The 17,410-nt window shown below is 37.4% G+C and overlaps 1 protein-coding gene across 1 annotated transcript; it reads left to right on the top strand.

Annotated features, from left to right (window-relative positions):
- Positions 1-4,536: 4,536 nt before the first annotated feature.
- STMP1 (short transmembrane mitochondrial protein 1) lies at positions 4,537-17,076 on the top strand. Its single transcript, XM_044678113.1, has 3 exons — positions 4,537-4,628; positions 15,142-15,195; positions 16,599-17,076. The coding sequence occupies exons 1-3, from the start codon at positions 4,614-4,616 to the stop codon at positions 16,671-16,673; spliced, it is 144 nt and encodes a 47-aa protein (XP_044534048.1). The 5' UTR covers positions 4,537-4,613; the 3' UTR covers positions 16,674-17,076.
- The last annotated feature ends 334 nt before the right edge of the window (positions 17,077-17,410 follow it).

Raw genomic sequence — 17,410 nt, 5'->3', positions numbered from 1 at the left:
ATATATTTTAGGTCAATTAAAAGATATAAAATATTAAAAATAAGAAACATGATCCATTTTCTCTATAGGAAGATAAACATATCTATTAAATTTCATCTTATTAGATTCAGCTCAATGTTTTTAGTCTAAGATATTTTTGAATTCTGCTGTCATCCAGTGTATTTCTATCCTTCCCATAATCAAACCAACTGTTATTGCTCATGAAAAGATGTTTCACCCTTCGTCCCTGTGCACTCACCATTTCTGTAACCTTTCAAACCAAAATTTTGCTCTTGTCCACAACTCATAAATTTCCTTCTGTCAAGAGTGTGAGCTCCTGAAGAGCAGGGATTATCTTATGTTTGTATTCCTGTGAACTTTGTAGAAGTTTAATAAATGCTTTTTCATTCATTGATTTAGGAATAGCATGAGATATCAAGTACTAGGTAAACTATATCTTATATAATTTCCTTGGTTGAAACTCTGTTAGAAGAAAAATAAGATTAGCCTGACATGATCTGTTAAAAAAAGCCAGTCAGCTTGGCTCTTTGTGATCATGGCTTCCTTTTCTAGATCTCCATTAACCCCTTTTAAATAGTACATTCTGGAGTTTTTTCAGGAATTCAAGTTGTTTATTAGCTTACAGTTTGCAGGTTCTCTTTCCTTTTTCAAAAAAATCAGAATGTTTCTTCCAGGCCTATAATATCTCTCCTGTTATCAGTTGTTTTTTTTTCAACTATCATTGATAATTTTTTTCAGTATCTGAAAATTTAATTTTTCTAAAGCATAGGTTATTACTATGTCACCCACTACTCATTAGACACTAATGACTCCGAGTTATTTCTAGGAGTGTCTATAAACTCCTCTGTTTGGCATTTACAACTCTTCACAACTTGGTCCCTTCTGCTTTTCTAGTTATTTTATAAAAAACTCCCCTTGATGCACCTACTGATTCAGTCATTCCGGCCCATTTGCTGTTTTATACACTATCCCTTTGTCTTGATGGCTTTTAACTGGCCATCTTCCATGCGTGAAATGCATGTCCTCCTTACTTTTGCCTTGGGAATCAGCTCTAGTACCACTTTAACACTTTCATGAAGACTTTCCTGCCCACTCCGCACACTATCTTTTACTGATTTTGTATATACATGTTCACTTGTTTTATTGTACTTCACTTTATTGTACTTTGAAGATATTGCATTTTTAACAAATTGAAGGTTCGTGGTGATCCTGTGTGCCAAGTCTTTTGACACTATTTTTCCAACTGCATGTGCTCATAATCTTATCTGTGTCACATTTTGATAATTCTTGCAGTATTTCAAACTTTTTCATTATTATAACTGTTTTGGTGATCTATTATCGTTGATGTTTGATGTTATAATAATTGTTTTGGGGCTTCATGAACTGTGTCCATATAAAATGGCAGATTCAATTGATAAATATTTTCTGTGTGTGTTTTTACTGCTCTACCAATGGTCTGTTCCATTTCTCTCCTTCTTGGGCCTCTATTCCCTGAGACACAACCATATTGCAATTAGGCCAGTTATTAATCCTACAGTGGCCTCTGTGTTCAAGGGAAAGGAAGAGTCCTTTTTGAGGCAAACTACACTGTTGTCTTATTTTAGAAATTGCCACACTCCACAGCCTTCACAGGAACCACCATCCTCTGCAGCCATTCACACTCAGGCAAGACCCTCCACCAGCAAAAAAGATTACCAATTGCTGAGGCCTCAGATGATGACTAGCATTTTTAAGCAATAAAGGACCTGCCTTTATGCCTGGCTCTCTGTCCACTGAGCCACTTCTCTGCCCCTCATATACTTTTTTTTTTTAAACCCTTACCTTTTGTCTTGGAATCAATACTGTGTATTGGCTCCAAGGCAGAAGAGTGGTAAGGGTAGGCAATGGGGGTCAAGTGACTTGCCCAGGGTCAACACAGCTGGGAAGTGTCTGAGGCCAGATTTGAACCTAGGACCTCCCATCTCTAGGCCTGGCTCTCAATCCACCGAGCTACCCAGCTGCCTCCCCCCCCCCCCCCCCATACTTTTAAGAGATTGCATGGTTTTGGTGTTGTGACAATTGGCCTCAAAGTCAGAAAGATTTGGATTTGAGTTCTACTTATGACATCCACTGGTTATGTGATTTTGGGAAGTGACTTCATCACCTGATGTTCTAGAAATAGAATTATGAATTGCAGAGAAGGTCCTGACCCTTATTGACAAGAGAGAGTTTCCTGAACCCAGGAATACCAGTGAAATCATAGGAACAGCTCACTCTCTCTTCCCCCTCCCCACAGTTATTCACTCCCCAAAAGAAGTACCCATGATGTACTTTTTAAAGTAGTTTAAATTAAATTATTAACATTTTCTTCATCACTTTACAATCAATAAAACAAATCACCATGATTTGTAGGATTTACTGATTTCTGAGTGTAAACTCATGAAGTTTTAATAATTTCACAATTTAATTTCATGAAAATTTAACAATCAGTTCAAAAGCAGGTAAGTGACAACTCTAGCACACCCTGAGTCCAGTCCCTATGCTTTGAATGGACTTATAAGAGGCATGCTCCATACCCCTCAACCTAGATTAATGCAACTAACAACCTGCTTTGAGCCCATTCTCGGGTGAGAAGGCCTGTGATTGAGTTACTGCTCAGAGAGATGGTGCCACTGTCTATGTACTATCTTGTCCCTCCTGTTAAAACATTGGTAAATCTGGACTGTTTCCCCTTAGCCTTTGTGTGAGTGTCTGCTACAGTCAGAACTTAAAATACAAATGCCTTCTTGGCATTAACTTATTGGTCTAGGTCAGGTGCCTTCAGGTTCCTTCATCAAAGGGAACCAGGTGATCTCTTACTTTTATTGGGTATCTCCTCTATTAATCAGTTTTTTCTGTCTTTTCCAGTTCAAATACCAATCTCGTTGACAAAACTGAAGCAAAATAAGAATTGCACAGGTGTGCCATCTTTCTGTTGCCAGTGATCATCATCATTGTCATCTTATCCACTCTGAGGGGGGCAACCTTTAACTCTTTTGACCCTCATTCTTCCCCAACATCGCTTTTCATTCTTCTTGACTTTTTTCACCATTCTCAGCTTTCATACTACTGACACTATTCTTATAGTCCAGTGCCATACTTTTTTGTATCTCTTCTGTTACTTCCTCTCATTTCATCTTTTATTCTTTTGCATTGGGAGATGGAGGTGGGAGCTGTGTATGAATGGACCTGTGATTTCATTGGGGTAGGGAACTTCTAAAGAAGTTCTGACACTTTTCTTGGGGTGTGGAGAGGGAAGAGGAGAAGCTTTTATTAAAGGCTTATTTTGTGCCAGGCTGTGTGCCAAATCCATTATGCATATTTGATTTACCAATGCTGGTAACCTTTATAATGTATAATCTTGGAGAGCTTCTCTGAAGAGGATCATAGCATCAAATTGTAAAAGGTATAATTTAAACCCAGATCTTCTTGACTCTGAAGCCCAACTCAATCACCTGTGTAACTGCTGCTTTTTAAAAACCATTTAAATGTTGATTTCCTTGTGCATTCATAACAGATTCTTTTTATAATAAATGTTCTCTCCTCATGGGAATTATTTTCTTTTGGTTCTGATCCCTTTGAAATCTGCTCTTTACAGATTTAGGGTAGATGTAGGGGAAGGAAATATAGTGAGGTGAGATTCAACTGGACATGACAATTGGCTGGATTGGGAAACGAAAGAGCAGAGTTCCTGCAGAGCAAAGATCAAGTTGTTGTCTTGAAGAGGGCAGGATTTGCAATCACATTTTTTCCTATTTCAGCTCAGTTACCCTTGTGTCTTCATCTATAAAATGAGGGGATAAGATTAGAATTCAGGAGTCAGCAAATTATTACGGACTTATTCCCTCTTTTTTGCACAATTTGGGAGCTAATGACTTTTGCATTTCAAGATAAATTTTTGTTTTAAAAAATTTAAAGCTGGTCTTAGCCTAAAGTTGTACAAAACAGGTGGCTCTTGGGCTGCAGTTTGTCAAATCCTGGTCTAAATCAGAAATTATAGATTTAAAGTTGAGGTCAAAGTTCAACTCCATTGTGCTGATAGGACGTTATGCCTCAAGTGATGTGCCACCATCAGTGTATTAATTATAGGGTCACAGCTAGGAAGTGTCTGAAGCCAGATTGGAACCCTCCCATCTCACGACCTGGCTCTCTACCCACTGAGCCACCTGGAAGCTTTCCTTTCCCTTTTAATTTATAATCCTATGAGATTGTATGCTTTTTGTATAAGGTACCTCAAAAGTCGTGTTCGGAGAGTTTAAAACTGCACCAAATTTTTTGAGACACCTGACCCTGAGAGTCCGTGAGCGCAAATCACCGCCTTAAGTAGCGAATCCAATTGGGACTGCAACTCCCGCCCTACCCCACTAGGGGGCGGAGACTCCTGTTCAAAACTCAAGGCGGGAAGAAGGTGGGGCAGAAAAAAAACCACCCCAAAACCATGTGTATGTCCTCGTGACCCGGAAGTATTCTTCCTTTCACTTTTCCCCGCCCTTCCGCTTCCGCCACCTCTCTCTCTCACAAAGGAATAGTGCTTATTGGTTCGGCTTCTTGATTCAGCTGTTGCTGCCGCCACCGCCGCTGTTGCAACCATCACCATGTTACAATTTCTGGTGAGTGCCAGTCTCGCATTCCTTTTCTGCCTCCAACCTGGTGGCGTCGGGGATTGTGCAGGGCTAGGAGGGGATAATTGGGAGCGGCTTTCTGGACTATGAGACTTGTCGGACCCCTTCCCTTAGCCGGGAGGAGCCCCGGGGTCCTCCGCGGGGCGTGACGAGGAGGGCGGGGCCTGCGGATGAGTCTCCTGGCTCCTAGCCGGGTCCACACCGTCACTTTCCTGGCCTGAGGATCCTTTCAGCCCACGTGCTGAGAGCCTGGATCCTAAGTTTTTAAGCTCCTGACCTGGCCCCCTGCTGTCTTTGCCATGTTTGTTCTCGTCTGGTCGATTTTGTTTTTTTCTGCGGAGACCTCTTCTCCCCTCCCGTTCTGGAAACACCCCTAAGGGTGTCACCCGATCTGAACACGCCCTGTCAAGCGCTTGACTTCCGAAATGATAAAGTAAATTGAAGTTGGCTGTCTCACCCCTTGCTCTGCTTCTCCACACCGGAATGCTTCCGCTCCTCCCCTCGTTTTTCTCTAGTGTAGCCTAAGGATTGAAAAGCCTGTTGCTGTATTCTTGATGCCTTTTTGGGGCGTAGCGGACGAGGAGGAAGCGAGTAAGGGGAGTGTTTATTTTTCCAGCTTTTCAATGTAGGTATCCCAATTGCAGCCCTGCTAATTGTCTAGAGGAGGTGAAAACTAGAAATGAATAATGTTCAAAATATAGTAAGTAATGAGGGGACTAGACCAAGACTTATCAGAAACTGCAGTGGACTTACTGTACCGACACAGGGCTTTATGGTTTTCAGATATTGAAGATTTCTGTTTGGTTGTGTGTATAGCTGGAGCAGTTCTTACTTTTGTACACAACGTTTTCCAAAGTGTTTCATGAGGGAAAATGAATTGCCATGAAGTGCAAAATTTGTCATAATTAAAAAAACCAAACAACATTCTTCATCTAAATTTGATTTATTTCTCCCCTTTTCAAGGAATTAGTAGACTTTATAGAGTGATGGTACTGTGCAAGTTTCATGAGATAACTTGCCAATAAGTTTCCAAATCAAATAATTGATTAAAATAAGTAAATGCTTATTTTATGTTTTGAGATACCAGATTCTTAAGACTTTAATATTTTGTAAGTGGCATATAATTGATTGTCTTTTGGGCAACCAATTTAACTTGGCCCTTTAGGCATAGGGAATATAAGGTTTCTTATAATATTAATCAGCAAGTTGTTTTAGCATTTACTGAAATGAAACAATCTACTGGCAAGGAGCTGCATTCTAATACAAAAGAGAAGAATTTATATAAATATATACAACAAATATAAAGAGAATAAATAAAAAAATAGTTAAATCCAAGGTAGTTTGGAAAAGAGAACACTAACATTTGTGGAGAGGTTGTATGAACTCTACCTTATTCTGAAATATTGACAGTTATGTACTTAGTTATCTCAGGCAACTAGGTGGATTGCATGCCAGTCCTGGAATCAGGAAGACTCATCTTCATGAGTTCAGTTTTGGCCTCAGGACACTTAACTAGCAGTGCTACCTAGAGTAAGGTTCTTAACCCTGTTTGTTCCCTTTTTTCATCTGTAAAATGGGGAAGAAACTGGCAAACTCTTTCAAGTATCTTTGTAAAGAAAACCCCAAATGAGGTCACAGAGATCACACAGGATTGAAAAGCAGAAGTCTCACTGCCACTACTTTTTTTCCCCTGTCAAAATTCCAGATTAATGGCATTTCCTGACATGTAATGACTTCCAGTTGTTTGTCTTATGAATTCTAATGTTGTTTCACACCTCCCATTTCTCTGAATTTTGTGGGTATTTAATCTTAACTAGTGTTATTTAACTACTATTTTTCAGTAGGCCTGACTGTGGTGGAGAGTTCCTATTTCATGCCATTCCCTAATAATACCTCTTTGCTTCATCATCTGGAATGTTCTTGCCACTTTTCACCACTTTTTTAGGTACTGCCTAGTTCAAGTCCTACTTTGTCCATGAATTAGTGTACTGTATGACTGTTAGAGCTTACCTTGAACTCTTCTGAGACATCTTGTATTTTTCATTTGTATTGTCACATCATTACCCTTAATTATATCAGTCTTGAACATTTCTTATATGTAAGATAATATGGTAGGTGCTTTCTTGCATTGTTATTTAACTCTGTATATATCTACTACTTCAAAAAAATTTAAATACCTTCTGTCTTAAAATTGATGCTGAGTATCTGTTTTAAGGCAGAAGAGCTAATGATAAGGGCTTGCTAGGCAATTGAGGTTGTCACACAGCTAGGAACTGTTTGCATCAGATTGGACCTCCCATTTCCAGGCCTGGCCTTCATCCTCTGAACCATCTTGCTGATCCCTTGTCTAGTTCTAACTAGATTGAAAGCTCCTTGACTTTTCATAGTACATTGCTGAGTACATGAGCTTTCAGTACATATTTGGACTGTGCTTTTTGCATCCTTCTCTTTTAATTTCATGTCTGCCACCTTAGTTCAGGTCCTTATCTCACATCCATATTTCTGATCTAGTCAGAAACCTTCTCATTGGTTCTCTAACGTTTCATTTTTTCTAATTGAGGAGTCAGCAAGCTATGACCTATAGGCCAAACCTTACCACTTTATTTAAAATGTAAAAACCTTTCTTAGTTCCTTGGCAAAAAAGGAAATAGCTGGTGGTAGGATTTGGCTCTGACACAATATTACAACTTATTTTCTAATTCATCCTGTAGTTCAATTTGACAAATAAATTAAGTTCCAGGTTATTGTACTGAAAGCTGGGAATACAAAAACAAATTTCATAGCAGGAGTTTACATTCTATTAAGGGACATAGTAGATATATAAGTAAATGTGAAGTAATTTGAGGTAGATAATTATCATTAATTATTGGGTGCATCAAGGAAGATTTCACTAGGAGGTAGAACTTCTGCTAAGCACTGAAAAAAAGTAAGAATTTTGAGAAATGTTATTACAGGTGTAGGGGGTGAAAGATTATTGTTTAGTTTGGCTGGACCAAATAGTAGAAGAAGGGGAATTATATGAAATAAGACTGGAAAGGTAGGTAGAAATCAGATCAAAGATATTGGAGACATTGTGGTATAGTAAAAGACTATATTTGTAGTCCTGCATCACCAACTGGTATTGGATGTTTTGAAATGGGTGTGTTGTAAGCATCTCAAACTCAAAATGAACAAAACAGGAGTGTCTGCACCCCCTACCCACAGCTCTTTGGAAATTATTTATTTCTATTGAGGGCATCACCATCCTTCTAGTAACCTAAGTTTGTGTACTCATCATTTCCCTCCTGGCTACTCTCCTAGACTTCATCATTGTTTCCATTGTTTATGCAAGATTGAATCAACTCTGAAACTTATACCTCCTCAGGACATTCTGTCCCTGGGGTCCCTCTATTCCTTTGATAGGAGAGAATGGAGGATGGACATCAGAGACCTTCCCATATCTTTCACTTTATGGAGAGGGCCCAGGTACCACCTGGCCTGTAGAACTTTTACTGCCTTTTCCTTGGAAATACTTTCTCCCCACTTTTTTGTTTTTGATATTTATGTTGTAGGTTGAGAGCACCTTGAGGACAGGGATGTCTTTTACCTTTTTTTTTTTTTTTTTTTTTTGTATTCACAGCACTTAGCACAGTGCCTGGCACACAGTAAATGTTTATTGACTACTCAGTGTCATTCCCAACTACATAATTTCATTCACTCTCAAAGACTGAATCCAGTGGTTCCAAAACTTTTTTGGTCTACCACCCCCTTTCCAGAAAAAATATTACTTAGCCCCCTGGAAATTAATTTTTTAAAAATTTTAATAGCAGTTAATAGGAAAGATAAATGCACCTGTGGCCATCACCCTTCCCCCCCCAACCCCCCAAATTGCTGCAGCACCCACTTTGGGAATCACTGATCTAATCAGTTATCATCTTGTCATTTTTACCTCTGCAAAAAAAAAAAAGTATATATTTTAAACTCTTATCTTCTCTCTTGGAATTGATACTGTGTATTGGTTCTAAGGCAGAAGAGCGGAAAAAAGCTACAGTGGGGGTTGACTTGCCCAGGGTCACACAGCTAGGAAATGTCTGAGGTCAAATTTGAATCTAGGACCTCCCGGTCTCTAGGCCACCTAGTTGCCCCCTCTCTGCAGTATTTCTTGCATCTGTTCCTTTCTTTCTATTCATAACTCTAACCCTAGTTCAAGTGTGCATCACCTGTTTCAATAGCCTCCCAACTGATTTCCCTTCTTCATCTTTTCCTCTGTGTCTATGTCTGTGTGAGGGGAGATAAGGGAGCAAAGGACTATAAATGTGGTGATAGAATTGATAGGATTTAGGGGGTGAAGGAGAGCAAGAGTCAGTGATTGGGGTTGGGAAATAAGGGAAGTCTTAGAGAAATAGGAGGCAAGGTTGTCTGACAACAAGCCAGCTACCAGATTAAACATCATGGCATTTCTTGCTTAAAAACTTTCACTACCTTCTCATTTTTCTGGCTTTTTGGTGAGGATTAATTTCCAAAAACTTTGTGGTGAAATTTTGATTACCAAGAGAAGGTGCTTGTAGCCAGAAGGGAAGGTCCTTGCTTATGTCCAGATTTTCTTTCCCCCAGGGAATCTTGAGAAAGTTTAGAGTGGGGAAGTATGTGGAATGGCAGCTGGCTTGGAGATACACACCACAAGGCAAGGCTTCAGAAGCTACTGGTAGATCCTGACCTACTGGCTGGGAGAGTAGGACATGCTGAATACATAATAGACAATTGCATATACACCTAATATGCACCCCTCCCAAATAGACAGGCTTTATATTACAAAGTACAGTTGTCTATATAGCTTAAGCAACCTGGAAATACTTATTCCTGAATAAATGGATGCCTGATGTTTCTTACTTTTCTTATGTCAGAATTTAGTCTTGGTAAAGTTCCTGGGATAGAGTATATTAGAAAACTGAAGTAGTGTGAATTATTTTTTAATTTTGGTTCTTGGACTGACTTCATTGGGTTAATCCTACTCTTTGTGATCCTATTTGGAATTTTCTTGGCAAAGATTCTGAAGTGGTTTACCATTTTCTTCTCCAGCTCATTTTACAGATGACGAAACTAAGGCAAACAGAATTAAGTGATTTGCCCAGTATCACACAGCTAGTAGTGATCTGAGGTCACATTTGAACCCAGAATCTTCCATCTCCGGGCCTGACTATTCACTGAGCCACTTACTTAGAATAGTTTTTAGGTGCTAAATTATTTAGCCTCTGCAATCCAGGAAATAGAAAATGCAAAATGACCCCAATTCCTGTGTGATTTCTTATGCTTATGCAGTGTTGGCCAAAAAAAAAGTAAGGACAAAGGGTACTAAGAATTGTACAGCCTTTAGACATTGTAACCAATTTGAACCCAGTTTTTATTGCTCTAAAGTAAGGTTTATGGCCAGTGACCATTAAATAGACACATCATTGGAGTAACTGAATCATCAATTTTAACATTCCTTCTATGAAGCAAGGAGACAAAAGAAAGTTGCAGCCAAATGGAAAGATGGCTCATAAACTCTTCTTGAAGAAGGAAACAAAGAAGTTGGCAAATTTGGTTCTAGAGTTGATGTATCCAAATGAAACAATAAATCCTATTTCATGGTACATTTTATATTTTATTTCAGTACTCATGATGAAAGTTTGTAAAAAAGACCATCATGAATATAATTGTAGTGTGGGCATTTGATGCAAAGGGTGATGGAAAATTTAAGTGAAAAATTTATTAAAGTCAATTTAATTTAATTTGGAAGTTCTTAATACTTGGTGACTTAAGTGAAATATATATGGGGGAGTATATATGGGGAAGATCCCTCTGGTTTATCAGGTTTTCCAGATTCTCCTGTTTGTGGATAGAATTGTGTTTATTGCTCTCAAGCCCCAGAATATATAGAGCCTTCTAAGTGAAATCCAAAATCAATCAAGAGTTTGGCCTAACTCTACCTAAGGGGGATAAAAGGTAGTAGACAGATGCTTCATGTCCAGACTAAAATATAATTCGGTGAATAATCCATATATAGTTAGTCTGTCAACACATACATCTTGGATGGATACTGCAGATGTATAATCAAATGAGACCAGAATTAAAAAGGAAGAATCAGATTTACAGGAGTGAAAAGTGGGAAATTGTATAGTACTTTTAGTGACTCCAAGCATCTCCCCAAAATAGAAACCTATATTTTTATTTTTACTTGACTTATTGGTGCCTTAAACATTTCTGAATGTTTCCTTCTTTCCTTTCTACCTGGTAAGCTTTCCTTTTTAGCAAAGAAAAACTAGTTAAATAAATACAACTGCTATACTGACGCAATATACAGTTCATGCATCATTCTTCTAATTTCTAATGAAAGTACAGAGGTACATTTCTTTATTTTTTCCTAAGACCCAAGTTCAAAACCTTTTTTTCTTTTAAATAAAATTTTCTTTTAAAATAAAATTTAAAAAATATCAACTTTTGTTTTTACATTTTCTACATAATCCCAATATATCCCTTCCATTAACCTGTCTTTTAAATATCAGTATTCTTCTGGTGATCCCATATGACTTCAAATCATAAATACTCAAGATTATAGGTCACCTAAAAGACAATAGAGAGATGCATAGTCGACAAAAATTAGAGCCAGTTACAATATGGTGAAGAATTATTTATTAAAAATACCATCAAAGATGTAGGCCTGGAAAAGGAGACAGAACCATTTGAATGGCAACAATTTATGCAGTTTTAGGGAGTACCAGCAATGAAGAAATGACAGATCCACAAATTATTTTGTTCTTTGAGAGCCTATGAAAAACATTGGTCACATTCACAAAGATCTTTTAGGGCTGATGTAGTTAAAAAACTCTGTTTTCTAATGGCCATAGTTAATCCTTTTGGACTGGCAGTCTAAAATAAAAAGTGCACATTTTATTATGTACATGTACTAAGCTAAAGTGAATTAACTTTCATTTTGAAAAGTTGGTAACACATTTTTGAGACATAGCCCCTGGCAAAATGTTAAATGTATCCAGACTAGGGTTTTAAATGACTTCTATTTGGATAGTTTTACATATTTATTATAGTGACTGCAATCCTGCTCACTCTTAATTCCCAGGGAAATTGCAAAATTAAAACTTTAGTAGTAATTTAGACATAGGAAGAACCTGTGAAATCTTAAGTCTAGAAAGGAACTACAAACATTTAGTATGAATTTCTAATTTTTCAGAAGATAAAAATGAGATTCAGAGAAGCTGATGTGCTATAAAATAAGTTGTATAAATTATTTTAACTTTTGGTACTTAAAAACATTAAAACTATTTTGTTTTTTAAGCTAGTTCTATTTTTGCCTCTACATTTACGAGTCTACAGAAAGAGTTTGGGATGTGGCATGGTTATATGGAAAGATGATTTTCTCAAGAACTTGAAGAGGTTACTTTGTGAGAGACCTTTTTTCATGCCCAGTCTTTTTTTTTTTTTCTCTCAATTTTTTGATCCAAACGAACTTGAAATTTATATAAGTACAAGCATTTTTTGTTTAGTTGCGTCCTTCTTTTTATGATCTCTGGGGTTTTCTTGGCAAAGATGCCAGAGTGGTTGGCCATTTCCTTCTCCAGATAATATGACAGATGAGGAAACTGAGGCAAACAGGGGTAAATGATTTGCCCAGGGTCACACAACTAGGAAGTGTCTGAGACCAGATTTGAACTCTGGTAGAGGAATCTTCCTGATTCCAGGCCTGGCACTGTGACATCTGGCTGCCCCACAAGAATAAGTAGTCAGATAAAGCTGTTTTTTGCCCTAACGTTTGACCACAGTGATTTATTTTTATTATTATATCAAAGAAACCATAATAAGTAAATACTTAGCCTCTGATTTGTGTTTTTTGGCAAAAAAAAATGTTGCTTGATTAATATCTATTCTCTCCACTCCCCCAAACCATTTCAGATGTTTGACAATGAGAAATTTTAATTGATAGTGAAAGGATGGATATGAAAGAAGATGTTGCAGATAACTGATTAGATGTAGAGAATATGAGGAAGATGAGTTGGAGATGATTAATTCAGATATTTTAAGTTTAGATGATTGAAAGGATGGTGGTGGCATCAACAAAAAAATGAAATTGGGAGAAAAGGTAGTTTTGTTTTTTTTTTTTGGCCAGAGGATATTAATTCAGTTTTATGTTGAATTTGAGGTGCTGATGAAATACATAGGACAACTCTCCAGGATGCTGTTGCAGATTTGTAAGGGAAAAGCCTTTTGGGGGGGGGAAGGGGGAACGGCTTCTATTATGAAGCTTTGGGAGTAGATGCAATAACTGAGGGGAAAAATATAGAAAAAGTTAAGGGCTAAAGATCTTTAGGGTTTTGCCCACATTTAGAGGGCAGGAGGAAAATAATAATTGGTGTTGTATTGGTCAGACAAGCAAGAGGGTACTACTGTGGAAGCTTAATTTAAAAAGACAGTCAAAAAAGAGTATCAAAAAGATTGAAAAGTTTAAGGAGAAAGACTAAGAAGGCCAGTTGATGAGATTTTTGGAGACCTTGGAGAAAGTTTTAGTAGACTGAGGACAGAAACTAGATTGTGGAACTGTGACGTAATAAGTGGGTGGGGAAGTACAGATAGCAAGTGTAGACTTCTCTTTCTAGAAGTTTAGCAGCAAAGAGGAGAAAAAAAGAGAAGACCTTATCTTATAAGATTTATAAAAGATTTTTCTGTATGGGGAGATCTGAGTGTGTTTTTGGGCAGCTCAGACCTAATTGATCAGTAGATTAAAGATAGAGATATGCAGCAGGGATGAGATCAAAGATCTATGTGGAGAGGTTAGCCTTGGCAAGGAAAACAACTTTGTACTTTAAGACTGGATCAGAAGATAGGGCAGAATTTCATCACATCTATCTGTAGAACAATACCAGTCATTTACTCTGGGGAAGATGTTACAGTATTTGATTTGATGTTAGGCTTTTTTGGCTACCTTGTCTTATAAGTGGAGAGAAGAGCTCAATACTCACAACTTTTTTTTTTTTTTTTTTGAACCCTTACCTTCCGTCTTGGAGTCAATGCTGTGTATTGGCTCCAAGGCAGAAGAGTGGTAATGGTGGGCAATGGGGGTCAAGTGACTTGCCCAGGGTCACACAGATGGGAAGTGTCTGAGGCCAGATTTGAACTTAGGACCTCCCATCTCTAGGCCTGGCTCTCAATCCACTGAGCTACCCAGCTGCCCCTACTCACAACTTTTTAATTAAAAGTTTTGTCAAAAATTTATGTAAACCAATACAAATAAGGAACAAACCCCTAAGAACATTATCTGATGTGAACAATTTAAAGAAAAGAATTTAAATGTTAAATAGTTTACTGGCCCCTGTTGATCTAAAGTCTTGTTTTTATATAGTCACATAAATTATGTATGTTCTAATTCTGCTTTTGATTTTTATCTTTCCACATTTCTTTATATTCCTTATTTGTAACAACACAACATTCCATTACATTGTTATGCCATATTTTTATTCAGTCATTCCCCAAATCTTTGGCTACATTAGTTATCAGTTTGCTTTTATAAACAAAGCAACACAAATTATTTTGTGTAGCTATAGTTCCCTCTCTATTTATTTAAAAAAAAATCCTTACTTTCTGTTTTAGAGTCAATAACTGTATATTGCTTCCAAGGCAGAAGAGCATTAAGGCTAGATAATGGGGGGTAAGTGACTTGCCCAGGGTCTTACAGTTTAAGAAGTGTCTGAAGCTAGAGCTGAACCCAGGATCTGTCTCTAGACTATTCTCTGAACTGCCTAGCCTGTGTTATAGCCAAAAAAGCTTATAGAAATATTATAGCTTATAGCTTATAAGAATATTATGGCCAAAAAGTTAAACTTGGCAATTAAGCAGGGGGTTTTGGATAACGTCATGCCCAAGCGGGTCAGTTATCTCTGTGACTCAAGGTTCCAGGGACACAACTCCTGGCTGACAGCCCAGGGACACAATTCCTAAACGGAACAACCTTGAAGATTAAGAATCATGTCCTGTGGCACCTGAAAGCATCCCCTACTCTCTCTGTCTAGCTATTAGCTCACCCTAAGACAAAGGCACCTATATCCTGGAAACATATATATTCCCTCCTCTAAATGCACGCTTCGGGACTCTCTTTGCTGAGTTTCCCCAGTGCGTACTGGCAATAAAGCTTTCTCCTGCTTTGATTGCATTGTCTCGTGTGTTCCTCTGGAGGCCACCCATTTTGAACCCTAACACCTGCCCTCTTTTCTTTTTTATTAAAAATCTCTGGGATATATGCCTACTATTGGGATCATTGGGTTAAGGGGTATACAATCAATTTTATAACTCTACCATGTGTTGCCAAGAATTGTTCTACAAAAAGGAATGTCAATTTTTATTTCAATTTGCAATCAAATGAGATAATATTTGTGAAGTTACTTAGCATGGTACCTATTACTTAGTAGGCCCTATATAAATACTCCCTTCCCTTTTCCCTTTACATCTGTAACGCTTGTTCCCTTCTTTCCTTTAGCTAGGATTTACACTCGGAAATGTGGTTGGGATGTATCTGGCTCAGAACTATGATGTAAGTGACTATCATCCAAGATCTTTTTGTTTCTATTGAAGTGTTTTATAGTGATTTACCGTAATCATGGGTACTTTCTTTGCCAGAATCCCAGCAAAAACAAGGAGTAGTTTGTTCTTAAATATTTAAGGGATGATGACTGAGGTTTAAATCTTGGAGTAAATCCAGCATTTAGTAGATATTTTTCTATCACACTTGAACACCGCCATAATGTTTATCTCTGTCTCAACTCACCACAAGAGGGCAACTTGTTAGCATTTGAGAGAGCCTTCCCAGTGAGTTTATACTATAATTTGTTAGTCCTGAGTTAATATTGTTTCATTTAATTGGGACTCCTCTTCAGTTCCTTTGGAAAAACCAAGTAGAAAGGGTATAAAAGACTTTGGCAGGATAGTTTTTGCTTTCCATCATTCCCATTTGTAGAGAAAAAATAATTATAGTAACAATTTACTAATAATTTTGGAGACTAATTTTTATAATCACTTTCTGCAAGTCGTTAGAGTTCTTCAGAACTGTCTAAGGAAGCAAGATGGTTTTACAGATAGAGCACCAAACTTAGTAGTTCATATATGGGCTTAGACATTTACTGGCCATGTGAACCCTGGAAAGTCCCTTTTAGCCTTGGTTTCCTCATCTGTCAAATGAAGATTATAATAGTACGTACCTTACAGGGTTGTTAATGAAGATTCAGAGGATTTTATACACACACACACACACACTTAAATCAGAAGAGAAACACAAGGTTTTGCAAATCTTAAATCATCATAAAATGTTAGCTATTATCATCATTATCATTAGGAGATGCCATTAAGCCTTTACTGATGGAGAAGGAAGTTTATTTTCCTCATGTCAGAATAAATCATTGATGAAAGCAGACTAGAAACTCAGGATGCCTGATTGTCTATGAAAGTGGGGTTTGGAGTGAGGTGGAATGGGGTGGAGTGGAATAGAAATGAACCTCTGAATTTTTAGAGGGGGAAGGATTTTTTTGCCTTAAGAAACAGTATACAAAATGATGTTTGTTTTCAAGACTAAGATTTTTAGCATAATTAAGAGCTTTTGCAGTAGTAATTTTCTCATTGAAATGATAAAGTTTTCTTGTTATAGGTGTCATTCATTTATATAGCATTTGAATATGTGGTGTAATGGAAAATAGAGAAAATGTCTGTGTTTCCAAGGAAGCCTCCTTTTTTAACTTAATAAGTTTTTGTATATTTAACATTCAAGTAGCAGTATTAGTACTTCTTAGACCTGTGATTTGACAAATCTTTTGGAAAGAAATGTAAACTTATAAAATTTATCACATATATTTATGAAATCTTTTTTGTCCTTTGTGGATTGATGGAAAAGGGAGAGAGTATTGGTTAGCTGCAAAGTTAAAATCTTTTCTTTTCTTTTCAAAGATCCCGAATTTGGCCAAAAAGCTTGAAGAGATTAAAAAAGATGTAGATGCCAAGAAGAAACCTCCTAATTCTTAATGTCAACATCATCTAATGTCGTCTGGATGCTCTCCTATTCTCTTCTCCAGGATTGGATTACTTTCTTCACCCCAAGGTTGCCTTTGAGCTAAAATACACCCGTCATACCAAAACAACCCTTTACTACTCCTCTTGGACTCCTTTGACCTCTATACATGTGTGGGAGATTCTGATACTTGAATTACGGGTGCTTGACTAGGAAATGCTAGTTTGATTAGTGGTCTCTCCCCTTACCTTTTAAATTGTGGATTTCTAGAAAATTTCTGAAGTTGCTTTTTATATGGCTGAACAGATAGGAGTAATATTAATTCTCTAATTATGTCTACCACTCTGGATGCTTTATAAGCATTTAGTATCAAACAGTTTTGTTCCAAATCAATTAAAACCATTATGTAGCAACTGATTTATGGTGACTTCCAATTATTTTATGTCCTAATACCAGTTTTATAATTGTACCCAGTTAAATAATGATCGAGTATTACCATCCCCCCTCCCCCTCCCCACACACCTCTTAGGTACTCAGCATTGTGTTAGATGCTCTGGGGGTTAAAAAAAAGAAATATGACCTTAAATTTCCTCTTGAGATTACTCTTCTTGGAATGCATTTTCCTATAATTAATATGCTTATTTTGTCCTATCTTTCCTCCTAAATGTCATTCTCATTTTAAGGAGGAGATTTAACTCCCTGTGATATTTGAAAGGTTGTATATAAAGAAAATATTTGTTACACCATACTT

Source organism: Gracilinanus agilis, chromosome 5 (genome assembly GCF_016433145.1).
Source record: "Gracilinanus agilis isolate LMUSP501 chromosome 5, AgileGrace, whole genome shotgun sequence".
NCBI classification, from domain to species: domain Eukaryota; kingdom Metazoa; phylum Chordata; class Mammalia; order Didelphimorphia; family Didelphidae; genus Gracilinanus; species Gracilinanus agilis.
This window is presented reverse-complemented; position numbering and strand designations above follow the sequence as displayed.

Coding starts and splice junctions, on each gene's coding strand:
- STMP1 (XM_044678113.1), top strand. Junction 15,196..16,598: donor ATCTGGCTCAGAACTATGAT/GTAAGTGACTAT, acceptor TTCTTTTCAAAG/ATCCCGAATTTGGCCAAAAA.